General features: G+C 37.8%; 1 protein-coding gene across 3 annotated transcripts in view; it reads left to right on the plus strand.

Annotated features, from left to right (window-relative positions):
• The window catches only part of CNOT10 (CCR4-NOT transcription complex subunit 10), a 65,765-nt gene that overhangs the window by 25,808 nt on the left and 19,783 nt on the right, over positions 1-20,174 (plus strand). For 2 of the 3 annotated variants that reach the window (XM_061195233.1, XM_061195236.1), the window contains exons 7-13: positions 475-558; positions 2,026-2,143; positions 5,070-5,219; positions 7,328-7,530; positions 12,270-12,391; positions 14,155-14,331; positions 15,286-15,366. In XM_061195233.1, the coding sequence (XP_061051216.1) occupies positions 475-558; positions 2,026-2,143; positions 5,070-5,219; positions 7,328-7,530; positions 12,270-12,391; positions 14,155-14,331; positions 15,286-15,366 (935 nt within the window). The remainder of the gene's footprint in view (positions 1-474; positions 559-2,025; positions 2,144-5,069; positions 5,220-7,327; positions 7,531-12,269; positions 12,392-14,154; positions 14,332-15,285; positions 15,367-20,174) is intronic. The other variant, XM_061195234.1, reaches the window with a different exon arrangement.

Consider the following 20,174-nt stretch of genomic DNA (forward strand, 5'->3'; position numbering starts at 1 on the left):
GAGAGCTGTAAATAATTCAAGGCATGTATGTTTATTTGGCTTTGAAGTATTACAGTTTAGAAGCACATTTATCCTTCTAAATATATTTTGCTCAAGATGATAATGCAATGTCATTTCTTTTACTTCTCTATAGAAAATTGAGAGAAATGGCCTGGGAATGTATTGGATGATAAAAATTAGTTTGTAGAATTTTAAAATTCATTGTTAGTTAGCCATATGCAGTTAAGAATTAATAGGAATTTTGCTTGGAACTTAGTTATAAATTTCATCCTGCCATGTTTTAGTTTTTAAAAGTATATTCTAAGAGTACAATAAAAATAGATTATTTAAAATAATTTTAAACTCGCTTTTGCAAGTAACTGGTATAACTGTTGTGAACAGATTGGGTTTATTTTTCTTAACTAGAAAGTAAAATTGCTTCAGCATCTGTAAATCCACTACAGTTCCTACATACTAGCGCTTTTCCTTTGACAGTATAAAGTGAGAGCGTATATCCAAATGAAGTCCCTGAAGGCATGCAAAAGGGAAATCAAGTCTGTCATGAACACAGCTGGGAATGTAAGTTTTTTCTTGAGTTTTCTCTTTTTTTTTTCAATTAGCAGCTTTTATGTCCTAAATTTTCTTATTTGGACAATAGGTATTATCAGTTTTAAATAATTTATCACAGTCTATTATAGTGTATATATACTGCCAGCTGTAAACCTTTATATTGAGTTGTGAAGTAGTGATCATACTGTGTCTATAATTTAACATCGTACTTTTCTCACTTAAAATTATAACAAGCATTTCCCTTTGGTATATAGCCTTCAAAACCACTGTTTTGAATAGCTGTCCAGAATTCTTTGAGTGGTTTATGACAATTCACTTAAACATTTACTGTTATTAGACACTTCAGGATTTTTTTAGATTATACTTAAAACATTTATTAAAGATAAACAGTTTGGTTGTAGCCCAAACCTGCCGCTTCCAAATGATCTTTGGCTTGACAATACCTTCAGTTTGATAAGTGCCAGAGTACTTGAGTTATAATTATTCCTTCATTTCCCTCCACCCCGTCCCTCCACTAATAAGTAATTTTTTTAAAGACAGAGGGAAGAGACAGATACGTTTAGGAAAACTGTTAATTAAAAGTGTGAAATCATAAAGAGATACAGTTTATAGAAGGAATAGTTCAGGAAAATTGACTCTAGAAATCTCAGGCAGGATCCAGATTGGCCACTGGGTCAGTTTTACTCAAGTGATTTTTGAGAACAGTTGTAGCCTAGACCTGAAGGGTAGACTTGAAGCTAAGAGGGAAAGGCTTGAGTATACGTAGCCAGCCAGCCGTTATCAAACCTTTTTTGGGAGAAAAGACGTGATTCCCTTCCTTAAAGGATGCCATAGTCAGAGAGGAGAGACAGACAGGAAAATAAATAATTGTTAGTCATACCCAAATCAGGGAAAACTTCAGGAGGAAGTTTTAGGAGAAGCAAAAGGTGGTCTGTGATCTAAAGCATGATTTTTGTAACAGCAAGATTGGCCCTTGAAAATAAGGAATTCTGTTAGGGAATTTTTCCATTCATAAAATGACACTTTTTTCCCTCACTTGGAAAAGCATTTGATTATTTGTACTTCTTTGGGTTCTAATGGAGGTGTATTTATATCCTAAAAAATAAGGGAGATCACCAGTCTCTGTAATAACCATTAAAATGAAGGACTTAGTTTCTGCTGTTAAATTGGCTTTCAATTAATAGTGTAACAGATGAAGACAGTCAGTGGATATTTTGCAGACTGTATTCTTACTCATATATGTTGTATGTATTTTTTTAGGTAGACCTTTAATAATTCAGTTTGTAAAGTGCTCTCTGCCAGGTTTCATTGTTTTAGATTGTGAGAGCGATGGAAAGCTCAGAGACCATAGTTTTTGTGACCGTGGCTTAAGTGACTCATGTATGCTCTTGACCACGTGCCAGTGCAACAGTCTGATTATGATCTCACATTAGGCATCTGAGTACAAACTGTAAGAAACTTATGTTTTCTTTACAGTCTGCACCCTCCCTGTTTCTTAAAAGCAATTTTGAGTACTTAAGAGGCAATTATCGAAAAGCTGTGAAGCTGTTGAATAGTTCAAACATTGCTGAGCATCCAGGATTCATGAAAACAGGTAAAAGAAAATTGTGAAGTTTTGGTATTTTCTTCCTGACTCTTATGCCTTGTTCCTTAGTTTTTTTCCCTAGACTGCTCTTCAGAGTGATTTTTGCTAATTTTTTAAATGAAAATGTTTTATTATTGCTGCTTCAGAAAATTCCTGGTATTTTATTTTATTACTCATTTCCATTTTAAAAGAAGCCTCCCTTCTTATTTTACTTTTCTTTCACTTCACATGCTCTTTGTATCATTTTGGTTTTAATACCAGCTTAGAAATTATGTCCAGGGCATAAGGTCCTTGGTCTTTTGCTTTGTGAAATGAGTCCTTTTAAGGAAATGAGATCATAATGTTTTTACTTTTCCCTTCTCTACCATAAAAGCAGTGAATAATATGATAGTAAAATGAAAGGTAAAATTTGCAGCTGTCATTTAAGTTCATATCATTGCTGTTTTATGGGGAAGAAGGAAAATCAGTTTATTCAAGAAATGAGGTTAAACTATTTTTTTTTTAAAGATTTTTTTTTTAATGTGGACCATTTTTAAAATCTCTATTGGGACTTCCCTGGTGGCGCAGTGGTTAAGAATCCGCCTGCCAATGCAGGGGACACAAGTTCAAGCCCTAGTCCGGGAAGATCCCACATGCCGCAGAGCAGCTAAGCCCGTGCGCCACAATTATTGAGCCTGCGCTCTAGAGCCTGCGTGCCACAACTACTGAGCCCACGTGCCACAACTACTGAAGTCCGCATGCGCTAGAGCCTGTGCTCTGCAACAAGAGAAGCCACCGCAAAGAGAAGCCCGCGCACCGCAATGAAGAGTAACCCTCGCTCGCCGCAACTAGAGAAAGCCCGCACACAGCAACGAAGACCCAACACAGCCAAAAATAAATTAAAAAAAAAAAAAAAAAGAAATTAATTGAAGTCTTTATTAAATTTGTTACAATATTGCTTCTGTTTTATGTTTTGGTTTTTGGCCACGAGGCATGTGGGATCTTAGCTCCCCAGCCAGGGATCGAACCCGCACCCACTGCATTAGAAGGAGAAGTCTTTGACCACTGGACCACCAGGGAGGTCCCCAAGGTTAAACTATTGAAAATATTTTGTACCAAGTTCAGAATGCAAAGGATGAATATAGTGTTTGTTTTGTTTGAGATTCTATTCAGACCAATGCACAGAACACACATGCAAACATACTCAAACCTTCCCTCATTCACCCCTTCAGTTCAGTGGAGTCATAGAGGATGGAGAAAGGCAGTTTTTTCCATTATAATTCTCTTGGGTACTCCATTTGTTCTGAGTACCCATTTCTGATTCTGTTAAATTTTTATTTTTCATGTTTTTATTGTCATAGTTTCCCCTCAGAGACCCTCTAACACCCAAACTGGAACGGTCTCTCAGACTAAAAAGGTAATATACATTGCAGAAATTTTACTTAGAATTGTCTTGACACAGATTTCAGAATTTCAGATATTGTCAGTCTTTAAAATGGAGCAGAACATGTAGTTGACTAGTCAACAGTTATTATAATCTAATAGGATAGATTTTATATATAGTTATATACTTTAATGTATTGATATTTTTCATAGTATTAATTTAAAAATCTTTAATTTGCTTCCCACACATATCAGTTTGCTGCTGATAAAATAGGCTTATTAGAGAAGATTTGGGAATAGAATTTCTCCTAAATTGTTCATAATGCCACTCGCCAGAAGCAACCTCCTTTAAAACATATTAGTGTATTTCTTACTCTTTTTTCCTCAGCCTAGTTTTTTTCTCTCTTAAATATTCTCATTGTTTAATTTTAAAATATTTCAGAGGCCAACCTTTAGTTTTTAGCATTGAATGAATATTCTGATTATTAATTTTATCAATCTAGTTGGGTGTTTTATATCATTGAGGAAAAGACAGACTATCAGTAAATTGTTTTGGAATGTTTGGGAAACCATTTAGAGAAAGAAACAATTTAGAAAAACCTGGATTGCTTTCATTATACCAAAATAAAATCTAGAGAGATGCAGGATTATAATGTAAAAATAAAATCATAAAAACAGCAAAAGAAAACTTGGATGAATATTTTATTTTTGTGGTGGGGAAGCCTCGATTAAACATTATCCAAAATCCAAGAACCATACAGTTTAGAAAAGATTACTAAATTTGACCACATAAAAATGTAAAACTTTTTATGATTGAAAACATAAGCATACACACACACTCTGAACCAAGTCACAAGACAGATGACAAACTGGAAGTGGAGGGAAATAATTGAAACAGATGTGACAGAAGGTTTCTATAACATACACACTAGCAGGTAACCAATAGGAAAAACATCTGTAACCAAATTTTTTTAATGGGTAAAAGAGCAGGAAGAGGCAAGTGTACAGGATAAGAAATACAAATGCCCAACACACATGGGAAGATAGATGCTCAGCCATAGTCATATTTAAAGGAGTGTGAATGGAAAGAAGAGTGGAGACTTAGAGTTGAACAAACCAAAGCAGGATTTTACATGTTCTGTTTACATATACTTGCTATTCTTCATTTAATATATTTTGACTGTTTCTGTAGCTTGCTGCATTCCTTCCAGTTTGTACATAATATTTTGTTGTGTGGATGCAGTGCATACATATTACGTTACTAATAAATACTTCTTGTCCTTTGCATTTTTGTATCATTTGCCTATGATTATTAAAAATTAAATCAGAAGAACTAAAAAGGCTAACAAAATCAATATGCAGAATTGATTTATCACCTTTAATAAGAGATTTTAAGAGAAAAGGAGTTTACAAAATTTTCAGATGTTTCCTAAATTTCAAATGCCTTATAAACTGTTCTGTAAGGACTGAGTAGAATTGCATATATAATTAACTCTTGCTCGCTAAGCCTGATTCTTGTATGATGTGTATCAACAATAAAATTTGTGGATAAACTTATGTATGTTTTTCTCAGGTGAATGCTTGAGGTGCATGTTCTGGAATAATCTTGGTTGTATCCATTTTGCCATGAGCAAGCACAATTTGGGAATTTTCTACTTTAAAAAGGCTCTGCAGGAGAATGACAACGTCTGTGCACAGCTCAGTGCAGGTAGCACTGATCCAGGTAAGCCCATTAAAGGGGGACAGTTTATATTTTACTACTTGAGGAAAATACGATTTTAAAGAGCAAGCATCTGGTTAAAATGCATGCAATGTGTTCTTACATACACTTAACACTGATCCTGCCCAAAAATTTGACTCTGGGGATTTTTTGTAGATGTTGCTCCTTTGAGTAATAATTAAAGAAGTTTAAGCTACATTCACTTTTTCATGGATTTGAAAGTCAGTAATCCCATATGGTAAATGTGATAAAGCAAAATATTTTGCTGAGATTTCTTTTTTTTTTTTTTTTTTTAAAGGTAAATCAGCCAGAGATCCCTGGTTTCTTTTTTTTTTTTTAATTATTAGCACCTTTAATTATTATTTATTTATTTATTTATTTTTTGGGCTGTGTTGGGTCTTCGTTTCTGTGCGAGGGCTTCCTCTAGCTGCGGCAAGTGGGGGCCACTCTTCATCGCGGTGCGCGGGCCTCTCACTATCGTGGCCTCTCTTGCTGTGGAGCACAGGCTCCAGATGCGCAGGCTCAGCAGTTGTGGCTCACGGGCCTAGTTGCTCCGCAGCATGCGGGATCTTCCCAGAGCAGGGCTCGGACCCGTGTCCCCTGCATTGGCAGGCAGATTCTCAACCACTGCGCCACCAGGGAAGCCCTTGCTGAGATTTCTTGACTGTGCCAAACTCGTTTTATTCTAGCTTCTTTTCAGGGTTTCAAATGTGATACTGTTGACAGCACCTGACAATCTTTAAGCAAATTCCTGGAGTTTATTCCTTTAATATTCATAGGATGTGGATCCTTGATCTGAAATGCTTAAAATCAGGCAATTATTTAGCTTTTTAAAATATTTAAAATTTTTTTAATTTTTTGAAAAATATTTATTATTTTTTAAAATATTTATGTATTTATTTATTTGGCTGTGCCTGGTCTTAGTTGCAGCACACGGGATCTTTGCTGCCTTGTGTGGGCTCTCAGTTGCAGCATGCAGGATCTAGTTCCCTGCCCAGGGATCGAACCCAGGCCCCCTGCATTGGGAGCACGGAGTCTTAACCACTGGACCACCAGTGAAGTCCCACTTTTTAAAATATTTTAAAGACTATTTAATTGATGGAAAATGTATCCCAAAAATCACAGTCTCTTTTTTTCTTTATTTTTTTTGTGGCCATGCCACTCGGCTTGTGGGATCTTAGTTCCCCGACCAGGGATCAAACCTGGGCCCCGACAGTGAAAGTGCCAGGTCCTAACCACTGGACTGCCAGGGAATTCCCTAGTCTCATTTTATTATGGCCTGCAAAAGTTAGAATAAGTGAGTGGGACTTCCCTGGTGGCGCAGTGGTTAAGAATCTGCCTGCCAATGCAGGGGACACGGGTTCGATCCCTGGTCCCGGGAGATCCCACATGCGGCGGAGCAACTAATCCTGTGCACCACAACTACTGAGCCCACGAGCCACAACAACAGAGTCCGCGTACCTAGAGCCTGTGCTCCTCAACAAGAGAAGCCACCTCAGTGAGAAGCCCACGCACCGCAACAAAGAGTAGCCCCTGCTCGCTGCAACTAGGGAAAGCCCATGTGCAGCAACCAAGACCCAACGCAGCCAAAAATAAATAATTAATTTTTTTAAAAAAAGAATAAGTGAGTGAACAATAGTCATTGTAGGTATAGTACATTAATTTTTTATTTCCGTGGTAAAGTTCCCCAACACCCTAAGATTAACTGAATGCTTCTGGTTAAGAAAACACATAATGATAACATGGCTAACTGAACTGAAAGTGAAAAAGAGTGGAATCTTCTTGCAGGCTCTAAAAGTGTGGAAAGGTAGTGTAAGGTTCAGTGGAGTGAGAGTGGGTCTTTGCCTTCCTGGAACATTGTTGCCTGAGGAGCTGGTAATGAGAAGACACATCTCTGGCCCCACAAGCACAGACAACTGAGATGCCTCTGGAGGATGTTTGTGGGGTTGGGGATGGAGATCATCATTGTGGTGAGAGCTGTTTACAACTTCAAATTGGGGATTGGGGTCATTGGTGTCAAAAAGGCAGTAGTGGAGTACTTAGTGGTATAAATGTTTTCAGTGGAGCTGTTATTTTAAATCTGATGATTCTCATCTGCTTTTTATCATCAGGCAGAAAATTTTCAGGAAGACCCATGTGTACATTACTAACCAACAAGAGGTATGAGTTGCTGTATAACTGTGGGATTCAGCTGCTTCACATTGGAAGGCCTCTTGCTGCATTTGAGTGTCTGATTGAAGCTGTTCAGGTTTACCATGCAAACCCCCGCCTCTGGCTGAGGCTGGCTGAGTGCTGCATTGCTGCCAATAAGGGGGTGAGTCTCTGTCTTTTTGAACCCCCACCCCACCCCCACTTGTTGCATGGAGAGCAATAAATACTTGGTCACATAAAGACCTCCTCCCCTTTTTAACTCTCAGGGAATTTGTAAAGATAGTCTTCTGTTCTTTATCAGTTGAACAAAATTTAGTTTCATGAAGTCATGTGTTCACTTTCTGACTCTTGGTGAGCACGGCAACATGTGTCAGCAGTCATGTTGAAAAGTTGAAGCCATTAAGAAGGTCATATCTGTTGAAACAGTGGTCTGTGAGCTGCTGGGGCAGGGGCCACGCCATCAGCTGGCGTGAGAGTGGTGTGTGCGCCCAGTGATTAAAGGAGGGCTGCTGATAACACAGTGAGTGTGGAAAGAACCGCTTTACACTGTGCTTCCTCCAGTGCCGGCAGGGTTTACTTTTGATTCAGTAAATGTTGTCGAGTTAGTGGATTACCAGGCTGTTTCTCTCTGACACGTGTTCATCCACGGTGGCCGTGAGAAATAGGCCAGTTTACACTAGTGTCCATGCCTAGATTATCTCCAAACGGCAGTTGGTGAAAGCCTTTTGAATCTCAAGTGGGGAGGGGTCAGTGGGAGGTAGGGGAAAGACAGGTTGTATCAGAATCACCAGATGTCTGTACCACCCCATTTCCTAGCCACCCCCTACCCCCCCGCCGTTGCCGGGCTCAGGCTCATCAGGTCTGTGGAGGTGGGAGGTATGGCATCCTGAGGTTTTGCCTGGCATGCTTGCCATAGGTGATAACACTTCCTGAAAAGCAACTACAGGAACTAAAGGGATTAAAGAGGTGTGTTTGCCTGGCAGTTTTCACACTTGATACTTAAAGTTGTTTATGATTTGAGTATGCCACTGGGGGAAGAGATGAATGTTGTCTTTGAGGCTTTAATGGTTTATTTCATTGTCCCTTTTAAGGGACAACGTTCTTATTAGATAATTCTTAAATTAGCTGATAAACAACTCTAGGCAGAATTTACACTTTTTTAAAACAAAAGAATCTGTAGAAATTGCTTATTCTCTTTAATGTGATGAATTTAATCAGTGTTGGACGCCTTAGTAAGGTTTAACATTTTCTTTTAAAATTACTTATTTTTAGAAATAGTACTTTTAGGATTGTCTTTCTTCTATGGATTCCATTCTGATGGTTTTTTCCTCCCATTTTTTCTAGAAAGTTCTAAATTTGTAACTTTTAAACGATGGTAAAGATGACTTGGTTGCCATAACTTGGTGGATACCAGAACACTCACAGTCTGTGCTACTAATAGGAAATCTGCTATAAATAATTATCTGTTTATCTTTGTGCTTCTCCTCTTTCTAAAACCTGAGGTGGGGAACTCCCTGCCTGTCCAGTGCTTTCACTACCAAGGGCCCAGTTTCAGTCCCTGGTTGGGAAACTAAGATCCTGCAAGCTGCGCACAGCACGGCCAAAAAAAAAAAAAAGGACTGAGAAAAATAAAGTAAAATAAAACCTGAGGTGACCGAAAACACAGTAAAAACAACCCCAAAATACACTTGAGGAAAATCCCAACAGGAGAAATTATGAACTCCAAATAAAATTTCGTAACATTTATTTACTCAGGACAAAAGGGATGCTGAACAGAGCAGTTTGTACCTTCCAAAATAAATTCATTTTTTAATAAACAGAACCAATTTAATTATTAAATTGGTGATGCCAAAGAGGTCATTTTGTCCTCATTATCTGATGCATGTTGTTTCAGACCTCTTCTGGCAGATGCAGGGTTTATGTTTACCTGGGCAGTGTATGATATATAAGAAAAGATTTGCTAGATAAAAAACATAGACTCAGGGACTTCCCTGATGGCGCAGTGGTTAAGAATCCGCCTACCAATGCAGGGGACCACGGGTTCAATCCCTGGTCCGGGAAGGTCCCACACGCCGCAGAGCAATTAAGCCCGTGCGCCACAACTACTGAGCCTGCGCTCTTGAGCCCGCGAGCCACAGCTACTGAGCCCGCACACCACAACTACTGAAGTCCACGTGCCTAGGGCTCGTGCTCCACAACAAGAGAAGCCACCACAATGAGAAGCTCGCATACCGCAGTGAAGAGTAACCCCCACTCACTGCAACTAGAGAAAGCCTGCACGCAGCAACGAAGACCCAACGCAAGGCAACTTAGGACTTCCCTGGTGGTCCAGTGGTTAAGAATCCACCTTCCAATTCAGGGGACACAGGTTCAGTTCCTGGTCGGGGAACTAAGATCTCACGTGCAGGGCAACTAAGCCCACGTGCCGCAACTACTGAGCCCAAGCGCCGCAACAGAAACCCCACGTGCCACAGCTAAGACCCGATGCAGCCAAATTCATTCATTCATTCATTCATTCATTCAAAATGGTAGAATTTCCTTCTTTCTAAAAAAAAAAAAAAGAGAGAAGGCTACTTAAAAAATCACCATGAACCATTTACTTTTCTGAAACTTGTATTTCTTGAGTGCAGTTCCTACTGCCAAGACACTATAAAATTGCAAATACTTAAATTACATATCATTATTTTACATTAAGACTGTTCTGGGGGCTTCCCTGGTGGCACAGTGGTTAAGAATCTGCCTGCCAATACAACGGACACGGGTTCGAGCCCTGGCCCTGGAAGATCCCACATGCCGTGGAGCAGCTAAGCCTGTGTGCCACAGATACTGAGCCTGAGCTCTAGAGCCCGCAAGCCACAACTACTGAGCCCACGTGCCACAACTACTGAAGCCTGCGCGCCGAGAGCCCATGCTCCGCAACAAGAGAAGCCACGACAATGAGAAGCCCACGCACCACAACGAAGAGTAGCCCCTGCTCACCACAGCTAGAGAAAGCCAGCGCGCAGCAACAAAGACCCAATGCAACAATAAAGAAAGAAAGAGAGAGAGAGAGGGAGGGAGGGAGGGAGGGGGAGAGAGAGAGAGAGAGAGAGAAAGAAAGAAGAAAAGAAAAAAAAGAAAAGAAAGACTGTTCTGGCACACTTTTTTGGCTACTGATCTATTATTGAAGCTATGGTAATTATTGTGGATTTTTAGTTCTATCCAGATCTAGCCATCTGATCAGCTTCTACAGCCTTAAGGATCAGGGAAGAGAGTATGGACAAACCATCACAAATTTATCACCCCACCAGGAAAAAAGGTCAGAAGAGAAGGCCTTCCAATCATGGTTCAGAATATCCACTCTTTCTTATTTTTCACTAATGTTCCTTAGCCGCCTCCTCAAGACAAAATTAATTCCAGTCAGTTTTATTGTATTTTTTGTGTTATGTAATACTTTCTTTCTAAAATGAATCTACAAGTGAATCCTTGTTAAAAGTCCTACATAGGGGCTTCCCTGGTGGCGCAGTGGTTGAGAATCTGCCTGCCAATGCAGGGGACACGGGTTCGAGCCCTGCTCTGGGAAGATCCCACATGCCACGGAGCAACTGGGCCCGTGAGCCACAATTACTGAGCCTGCGCGTCTGGAGCCTGTACTCCGCAACAGGAGACGCCGCAACGGTGAGAGGCCCGCGCACCGCGATGAAGAGTGGCCCCCGCTCGCCGCAACTAGAGACAGCCCTCGCACAGAAACGAAGACCCAACACAGCCATAAATAAATAAATAAATAAATTAAAAAAAAAAAAAAAAAAAAAAAGTCCTACATATATGGAAGTACAACTATAAGAAAGTTCTGTTACGGAGCAAGAAGTAATAGTACAGAAACATTTGTGTTTAGAGATGGACTTTTTGCAGGGCAGTGTTTATCTCTGCAAGTTCCTATGAATTGGCTCCAGTTTTTTCCTGTGTATGAGAATCTGCAGGACTTTACAAAATGCAGGTAAATCGGAGACTTAGAGTGAAGGGGGAAGATAAAGGAAATTGGCACCACCAAGCTCCTGTAGTGAGATGATGTATTGTAGTGAAATATCAAAAAAACAAAAACAAAAACTATGTATATGTGTAAGTAGCTTTTACTATTTTCAGTTTAATGTTTACAGGACTTTAGAATTTTAATTTCCTAGAAGGTAAGAATTGTGCCCACGTAAATTTTGACATATATAGCTTGTTAGTGTGTATATGTTGTTGACACTTTAATTAATACTTTCAATTAAGAAGGAAAAGATCTGTGTTTTAGGAAGTGTAGCTGCTTCCCTTCTCTTGTTCACTGTGTTTTTGTGGCTTTTATTTTCCTTACTCTGACATCGACGTGCCCATCACATGCAGCATGGTGCCTGGGGCACAGAATGGTCCAAATAAATCATTCTAAATAAATGCTTGAGTCATTCTTTTTTTTTTTTTAATACATTCTTTTTTTATATATTTTCTTTTCCATTATGGTTTATCATGGGATATTGAATGCAGTTCTCTGTGCTGTGCTATATAGTAAGACCTTGTGAGTTGAGTCATTCTTTTTTTTTTGGACGCACCTTGTGGCATGTGGGATCTTAGTTCCCTGACCAGGGATCGAACCCGCACCCCCTGCAGTGGAGTCCCACTTGAGTCATTCTTGAATTGCTTTTTTTCCTCATAATTACCTCAGACCTTATACTAATAAAGTGTAGTGTATATCGCAGACTTTCAGACTCATGTACCCTTCTCTTCACTACCAAACATTTCCTGTATCACCCAAAACTCCACATTGATCTTAAGAATCTTAAGGATCTTAAGAATTTTCTTAGAGTAATTGTGAAAGGTACTGGATTATTTTTCATACCCCATCTTACAATTCCATTAAATTAATTGGAAATTATTTGTATTTTGTAGACTTCTGAACAAGAAACTAAAGGTCTTCCAAGTAAAAAAGGAATTGTACAGTCTATTGTTGGTCAAGGCTATCATCGTAAAATAGTTCTGGCATCACAGTCCATACAAAATACTGTATATAAGTAAGTATTTTGCTAAGAGAAAGTGTATAATAATATTTCATAGTAATGTTATATATAAAAAATATGCTTAGGAATTACTTCATAGGAGGAGCCACTTTGTAATTAGATTTTATTGCTACTTCAAGAAATAGACTTCTATACATAGGTATGTGGTGAATGTTATTTGACATATGATTTTGGTTTATTACATCCATGGGTGCTGAAATTGTTGATGCCCTAAGAAACCCTGGTCTATTCAGTGCCATTATTCAGAATGTCCAGAAGAGGGCATCTTGATGTTTCCTTTTTATATAGTTTATCATTGATACTTTTCATTTAGTTATTTTTATTTTCTCATAGTCCCTAAAGCTAATTCTTAGTATCAGGAGAAAAAAGTACTAACACATATATAAACAAAAGTATTATAAAGCTGTCACATGTAGAACAAGTTTTCAATTGAACAGCTTTTAAATATGAACATCTTTATCTTTTACAAAGATTCCAATTTGGAGTTGCTCTTATTTCTAAAGTAGTGGGCTTTGTAAAAAACTTGCTTTTTTTCTTTTCCCAAAAATAAAATTGTTCACTACCATTTAAAAGTTTTCCCAAAGTTTTAAAAAAGTATCTGGCACACAATATTTTGCTCTTCATTTATTTCAACAATAATGCAGATTTCTTTCAAAAGACAAGTTAAAGCATCACTTTCCTACAGTTTCAAAATTGTTACTACTTTTCATTTTTTTCCCCCTAATAAAGCTGACTTAGTTTGATATATAAAACCAATAGGAAGTTATATAAAACCTCAACAAAGTTATACGACAAATAACGCTGCTTTTTCAAAATGTGTAAATAAGGTATTTCCAAAAGCAAACATCAACCAAAACAAGGCTCAAATGTGAAAAATCTACTTTCTTCCCTTCTTTCCAGTTCTGACTGTACCTGTCCTGGCCTTCACTACAATTTTCCTTGTCTATAACTCCTTTGTTAGTTTAACATTGACGTTGCAGATATCCTTCAGGTTGTCTCCTAGCCTCGGTCCCATTCCTATAGACACAATGTGGTGTCTAATGTATATACTTGCAATCTATTATTTATACTTTTTATGTCTTATACACAGATATACCTCCTTTTATTGCACTTTGCTGTATTGAGCTTTGCAGATGTTGCTTTTTTTGTTTTTTACAAACTGAAGGTTTGTGGCAACCCTGCATAGAGCAAGTCTGTTGGTGCCATTTTTCCAACAACAACTGCTCACTTTGTGTCTCTGTGTCACATTCTGATAATTCTTGGAATATTTCAGACATTTTCGTAATTATTTGTTACGGTGATCTGTGATCAGTGGTCATCGATGGTACTATTGCAAAAAGATTATGACTCGCTGAAGGCTCATGATGGTTAGCATTTTTTTTAACAATTAAGTATTTTTTAAGGTATGTACATTGTTTTTTTAGACATAATGCTATTGCAAACTTAATAGACCACAGGGTAGTGTAAGCATAACTTATGTATCCACTGGGAAACCAGAAAATTCATGTGACTTGTTTTATTGCAATTTTTGCTTTATTGTGGTGGTCTGGAACCGAACCTGTGATATCTCCAAGGTATGCCCGTATAATATTTAGGATTTGGGTTCTTTAGCATTCTCTTATAACTGCTTATATTAAAATTTCTACCTCTTAGAGGGCAAAGTTTTTATTTACAGTTATATTGGTTTTATTCCTGATAATAGAAAAGTTTTATTTATTGTTTTTGTTTTCTTAGCTAACTTGGTTTTCTTCTTTTAGTGATGGACAGTCTTCAGCCATTCCTGTAGCCAGTATGGAGTTTGCAGCCATTTGTCTCAGAAATGCCTTGTTGCTGTTACCTGAAGAACAGCAAGATCCAAAGCAGGAAAATGGGTCTAAAAATAGTAATCAATTAGGTGGCAACACAGAGAGCAGCGAAAGCAGTGACACTTGCAGGTATTCTGACCCCTTTGACCTCCCTTGGTGAAATCTTTAGGACTTCATTAGTCAGCCTCTGTCTTGTAGTTGAATTCCTGAAATCTGCAGCCTGAATTTCCAAAGTTCTCTGTTTTGAGTAATAAGAAAGGAAAGTATGAATGTTTAAGTATTTCTGGAAGAGAGAAATAAGGTGAAGCCTAAGTGAGGAAAGAACCTTAAATGAGAAAAGTTGAAAGTCACAGCTTTTCACTGCCAGGAGGAATCATTGCAAGAAATCCGGTTGCTGTCAGAGATGGCTTTTTTTTTTTTTTTTTTTACTTTTATTAAAATAAATACTTAAATCCGTAAAACTTCTCTTTTCTTACTATCTTCTGCCTTTTCTCTTAACATACTGTAAACCACTGACCTCCAGAACATTTCTATACATTTCTAGTTTCCTACTATCAATTAAATATTATGCCAATCTATAGAAATTGGGAGAGTTTATCTAGTAATAAAACAAACACCATTATATGTAGAGAGTTCTTTTTACACATGGCACCTTTAAACTCAAATCTTCCATCTCAGCATTTTTTCTTGATTATAGTAGAAAAACATGTTTATTATAGAAAATTTGAAACAAAATTGTGGAATGTTTTTTCCTCCATCAAGGGGTTATGCTTTACTATACTTAGTAAAAGACAGAAGAATGAGAAATGTGTGAAAATACTGGAGTGGTTTCCTTTGTATAGTAGAGATATTTTTTCTGTTAGAGACTTTTTTAAAGCGGTATCATGTACTGGGAAAAAGAAACTCATATGCAGTGTAGCTTTAACATGTTAGTGATACCAAGTTACTAAGCATTTTTCAGTGTTTTGGTTCTTTTACACTTTTTTCATAAAAAGTTGCATGGGAGTGGGTATAGGGAAACAAAATTTTACATTTAATTGTTTATTTGTGTGCTTCATAATTAACAGTCTATCTTTATTTTAGCAGTAAAAGCCACGATGGAGATAAATGCATTCCAGCTCCACCTTCTTCCCCATTGAGAAAACAGGAATTAGAAAACTTAAAGTGAGTATCTAAACAAAATTAGCATTGTATCTATTACGTAAGCACATTGTTTATCTCCTTTATTTTATTAATGTTATGAATTATGTTGGTTAAATGTCATATTAAACCAACCTTTCAATCTTGTGACTAAACCATACTAGTCAGGATATATTACCTTTTTTATAAATTGTTGGATTGGATCTGTTAATATTTTGTGAGGAATATTTGCTTCCGTGTTCACAAGGAAAGGTGGTCCAGGCTTTTCTTTCTTAAGGTGTCTTGGTTAGGTTTTAGTTTCAGAGTTATACTGAACATATGAGTGAGTTGGGAAGTGCTTCTTCCTCTGTTTTCTGAAAGAGTTTATATAAGATAGGTATTGCTCCTTCCTCAAACGTTTGATAGAATTCACCAGTGAAACCATCTGGCCTAGGGTTTTCTTTGCGGGATAGTTTCGATAATGAATTCAAGTTCTTCAATCGATGAGTGCTATTCAGATTTTCTATTTCATCTGTGTCAGTTTGGTTAAGTTATATTTTTGTCTGTGTAGATTATAAGCCCCATTATTTTTGCTTTGAACAGTCATATATATGTTAAAAGGAACAGAGTAGTCTTTTATGTTTAGACACATGAGTACCATTTCCTGATGAGTCTAGTTTTTATATAAGATAGCAAGCATTTCCCTTCAGTCTGAAGATCTCCCTTCAGCATTTCTAATAGTACAGGTCTTTGTTTTCCTACGGTTTTGTGTTTTTTTGTTTGTTTGTTTTTTCTTTTTTAAATCTAGAATTGTCTTTATTTCATCTTCATTCTTGGAGGATGTTGTCACTGAATACAGTATTTTAGGTTTTGTTTTTGTTTTCTTTTCAGTCAGCTCTTTCAGGATGTCACTGCACTATCTTCTGGCCTCCACTGTCTGATCACAGCCATTGTATTGTAGGTGCCATTTTTCTGTTAACATAGATTGTCTTTGTTTTTCAGCAGTTAGACTATGATGAGTCTAAGTGTGATTTTCTTTGTTTTTAATCTTCCTTGGGGTTATCTGACTTAAGTCTATACATTTATCTTTCAACAAATTTGGGATATTTTGACCATGATTTTTTCATATTTTGGAAGTAGGATTGATTAATGGTTCAGCGTTACTTTTAAGAATGATTTCAATAATAGGACTGCAAATTAAAATGGAAAGAAAACCATCATTGCTTATTTTTTCACCTATTAAGTTGCAAAAAGTGACAAGAGTATAGTTAAGACATTTATATATTGCAGGTAGCATTGTAAATTGATGCGTTACTTTTGGAAAGCATTACGTTTTTTCACGTTTTTTCCAACAAACATTCTTGTGCTAGTTGCAGGGGATTCAGAGGTAAAACAAAAAGCACTGCCCTCAAAAGCAGATGGCAAACACTTAGGAGAAAATTATATTACTTAGTAGATTAGCTACTAGGTGGTGAGATTTGGGGCATCTTTTCTTCTTATGATAATTTGATCATCCTGATAAGTGGAAAATGACCTCACTTTAAAATTTTGCATTTCTTTCAATCCATTCAAGGTGCTTAGTCTGATGCCAAGGTTTATTGATCACCTATATTACTTTTTCTGTGAACCTCCTGTTTGTAGGATTTACCATTTTCGTATTGGGTTTTTCATCCTTTTTGTTTTTATAAGAGTTTTTCTGTATTAAAGAAATTGGTCTTTATCATTTGTCGTGTAACATTGTTTCTGGCATTTAGTTTAGTTTAGTTTCGTTTTGGCTGCACTGGATCTTCATTGCGGTGCATGGGCTCAGTAGTTGCGGTGCACAGGCTTAGTTGCAGTATATAGGATCTTAGTTCCCCGACCAGGGATCAAACCTGGGCCCCCCGCATTGGGAGCACGGAGTCTTAACCACTGGACCACCAGGGAAGTCCCTCTGGTATTTTGTAAAGCGGAGTTTCATTTATTAAGTATCATATTTATCAATCTTCTTTACTTTTTTTTCCATTTTGTGCAATGTTTGGAAAGGCCTTCTTGCCTCCAAGATTTAAAAAATAATTTAGCCATGTTTTCTAGCACTTTTACTGATACACTATCACAACCACGAATCTAAATTTTTGTTTCATCTAGAATTTATTTTATATAAACAAATAAGGTATGGCTCTATCCATAGTTGTGTAATTTTTCATAATATAGTTCATTTGATTAAAGTCATTTAACTTTCCAAATAAATCTTGGAACAGAGCTATAAAATGCTAAGATTTGTGTCTAAACAGTTTAAAATTACATTTTTATAAAATAACGTACACATATGTCTGTTTGCATAAAAAAAGTCTGGAGGGATCTATGTCAGAATCTTCCTAGTAGTGGGATAACTGATGATTTTTATCTTCTTACTGGATATCTGTTTCTTCCAACTTTTAAAAAATGAAGTTACTTCATTAATCTTAGTGAATCCCTTTAGAGGAAAGACTGGCCAGCAGATGTGCACTTTTCTGGTCATGTATTGTCAGGTCAGTGTGTTCATGGCACTGCATTGCTGTCAACGAGCTCAGGGCTCCAGGCACCCTGTTCAACAAAACAGCAGCTTTTTATCTCTTTATTTTATTCTGTCAGATTCCTACTTGCAGTAATAACCTTTCTTTCCTGGGTTTTATGTATGTGTATATTCCCACTGTATCCTATTGTCAGGAGGAAAGCATTAATCTTCTGATTATATGGAGGAAAATCTAAAATCTCAAATTTAGTTAGAAATGAGGAGTTGGTCATATAAGGTTTTGAAAGCAGTGTTTTGATTTTTTAAAACTTGACAAAGGTAATTGTTTTTTTCAATCTTCAGTTATATTAAAATTTCTTGAATTCTTATTTCTTGTATGAGTCCTAAGGTAGCAAGAAAAAAAAATACTATGACAAATTACTGGTGAAACAATGGCAAAAACAAAACATACAAAAGAATATTGTGGGACTTCCCTGGTGACGCAGTGGTTAAGAATCCTCCTGCCAATGCAGGGGACGCAGGTTCAATCCCTGGTCCAGGAAGATCCCACATGCCACAGAGCACCTAAGCCCATGCACCACGACTACTGAGCCTGCGTTCTAGAGCCCGCGAGCCACAACTACTGAGCCCACATGCCACAACTACTGAAGCCCGCATGCCCTAGAGCCTGCGCACCACAACTGCTGAGCCCGCATGCTGCAACTACTGAAGCCTGGGTGCCTAGAGCTGGTGCTCTGCAACAAGAGAAGCCACCACAATGAGAAGCTTGTGCATGGCAACAGAGTAGCCCCCGCTTGCCACAACTAGAGAAAACCCGCGTACAGCAACGAAGACCCAATGCAGCCAAAAATAAATTTAAAAAAATTTTTTTAATTCCATTTTATTTCACTCCACAGCAATATTTTTTTTTCTTTTTTTTTTTTTTTTTTTGGCTGCGTTGGGTCTTCATTGCTGCCCACGGGCTTTCTCTAGTTGTGGCAAGCGGGGGCTACTCTTCGTTGCGGTGCGCAGGCTTCTTGTGGTAGCTTCTCTTGTTGCGGAGCACGGGCTTTAGGCATGCGGGTTTCAGTAGTTGCGGCATGAGGGCTCTAGGGCATGCAGGCTTCAGTAGTTGTGGCGCGTGGGCTCAGTAGCTGTGGCTCGTGGGCTCTAGAGCACAGGCTCAGTAGTTGTGGCGCACGAGCTTAGTTGCTCTGCGGCATGTGGGATCTTCCCAGACCATGGCTTGAACCCGTGTCCCCTGCATTGGCAGGAGGATTCTTAACCACTGCGCTACAGGGGAAGTCCCTAAAATGGAATTTTTTTTTAAAAAAAACAGTCAAATTTGGGGATTCCCTGGCTGTCCAGTGATTAGGAATCTGCCCTTCCACTTCAGGGGGCACAGGTTCGATCCCTGGTCATGGAACTAACATCCCACATAGCGTGGCCAAAAAAAAAAAAAAAATCAAATTCCAACCATATAACTAAAATTAACTCACTATGCTAGATTTTCATCCAAGTGGAAGTGTGTAAAAACAGAGCAAGTTAAGTAAAGCTAAACTGGGTTTGGTATAAAGTGAGCTGATGGGAAGGGGTGGATTGTAAATTTCAGCCAGGACCATATTTGGGAAAATGCTTTAATTTGCCCAAAAAATGTACCATTTCTTCCCCGATATGCCTAATATTTTCTATACATTTCTCTGTTTATGGAGCCACCTGCATTTTATAGCTATCTCAGGGTTCATCTATCCCAAAAGGTTCTGCAGTGTAAAGTGAATATTGGCCAATCCCAGTCCTCTGCTTCCTCTCCCTTGAGGGGCAACTGCTGACCAGTTTCCTATGTGTCCTTCCAGTGAGATTTCTCATTATCATCCCAGTATATGTATATATGGGAATTTTACACTACAGCTGCAGAGTTCCACACTGCTCTATACCTTACTTTTTGCATTTGACAATATGTCTTTAGAGATTGTTCTATATCAGTAAAGAGCTCTGTTTCATTCTTTCTAATGGGTGCATAGAATTGCATTATATGGATATGACAGTTTATTTAACACTGATTTATATTTAGCTATTTATAATGTTTTCAGTCTCTGCTATTACAAATAATGCTGCAGTGAATATCATTGTGCACAGTTTTAAAGGTGAATCCTTAACGATGAAGGTATTTGAAACAATATTTAAGGTTAACTTAATTTTTACAAATATATTTGAATGAATACTAATCTTAAGGTTGCTTTATGTATGCATATGCAGTTTAAGAAGTTTATGATTCCACACTGGTTGAACAGCTGCAGAGTTGTGTAATTTAACTTTACCTTCTGTAAGTGGCATTAAAGAGAAGGGTATGTGCAGGGTGGCATACCTCCTCTCAAAGAGT

Source organism: Eubalaena glacialis, chromosome 7 (genome assembly GCF_028564815.1).
Source record: "Eubalaena glacialis isolate mEubGla1 chromosome 7, mEubGla1.1.hap2.+ XY, whole genome shotgun sequence".
Taxonomy (NCBI): domain Eukaryota; kingdom Metazoa; phylum Chordata; class Mammalia; order Artiodactyla; family Balaenidae; genus Eubalaena; species Eubalaena glacialis.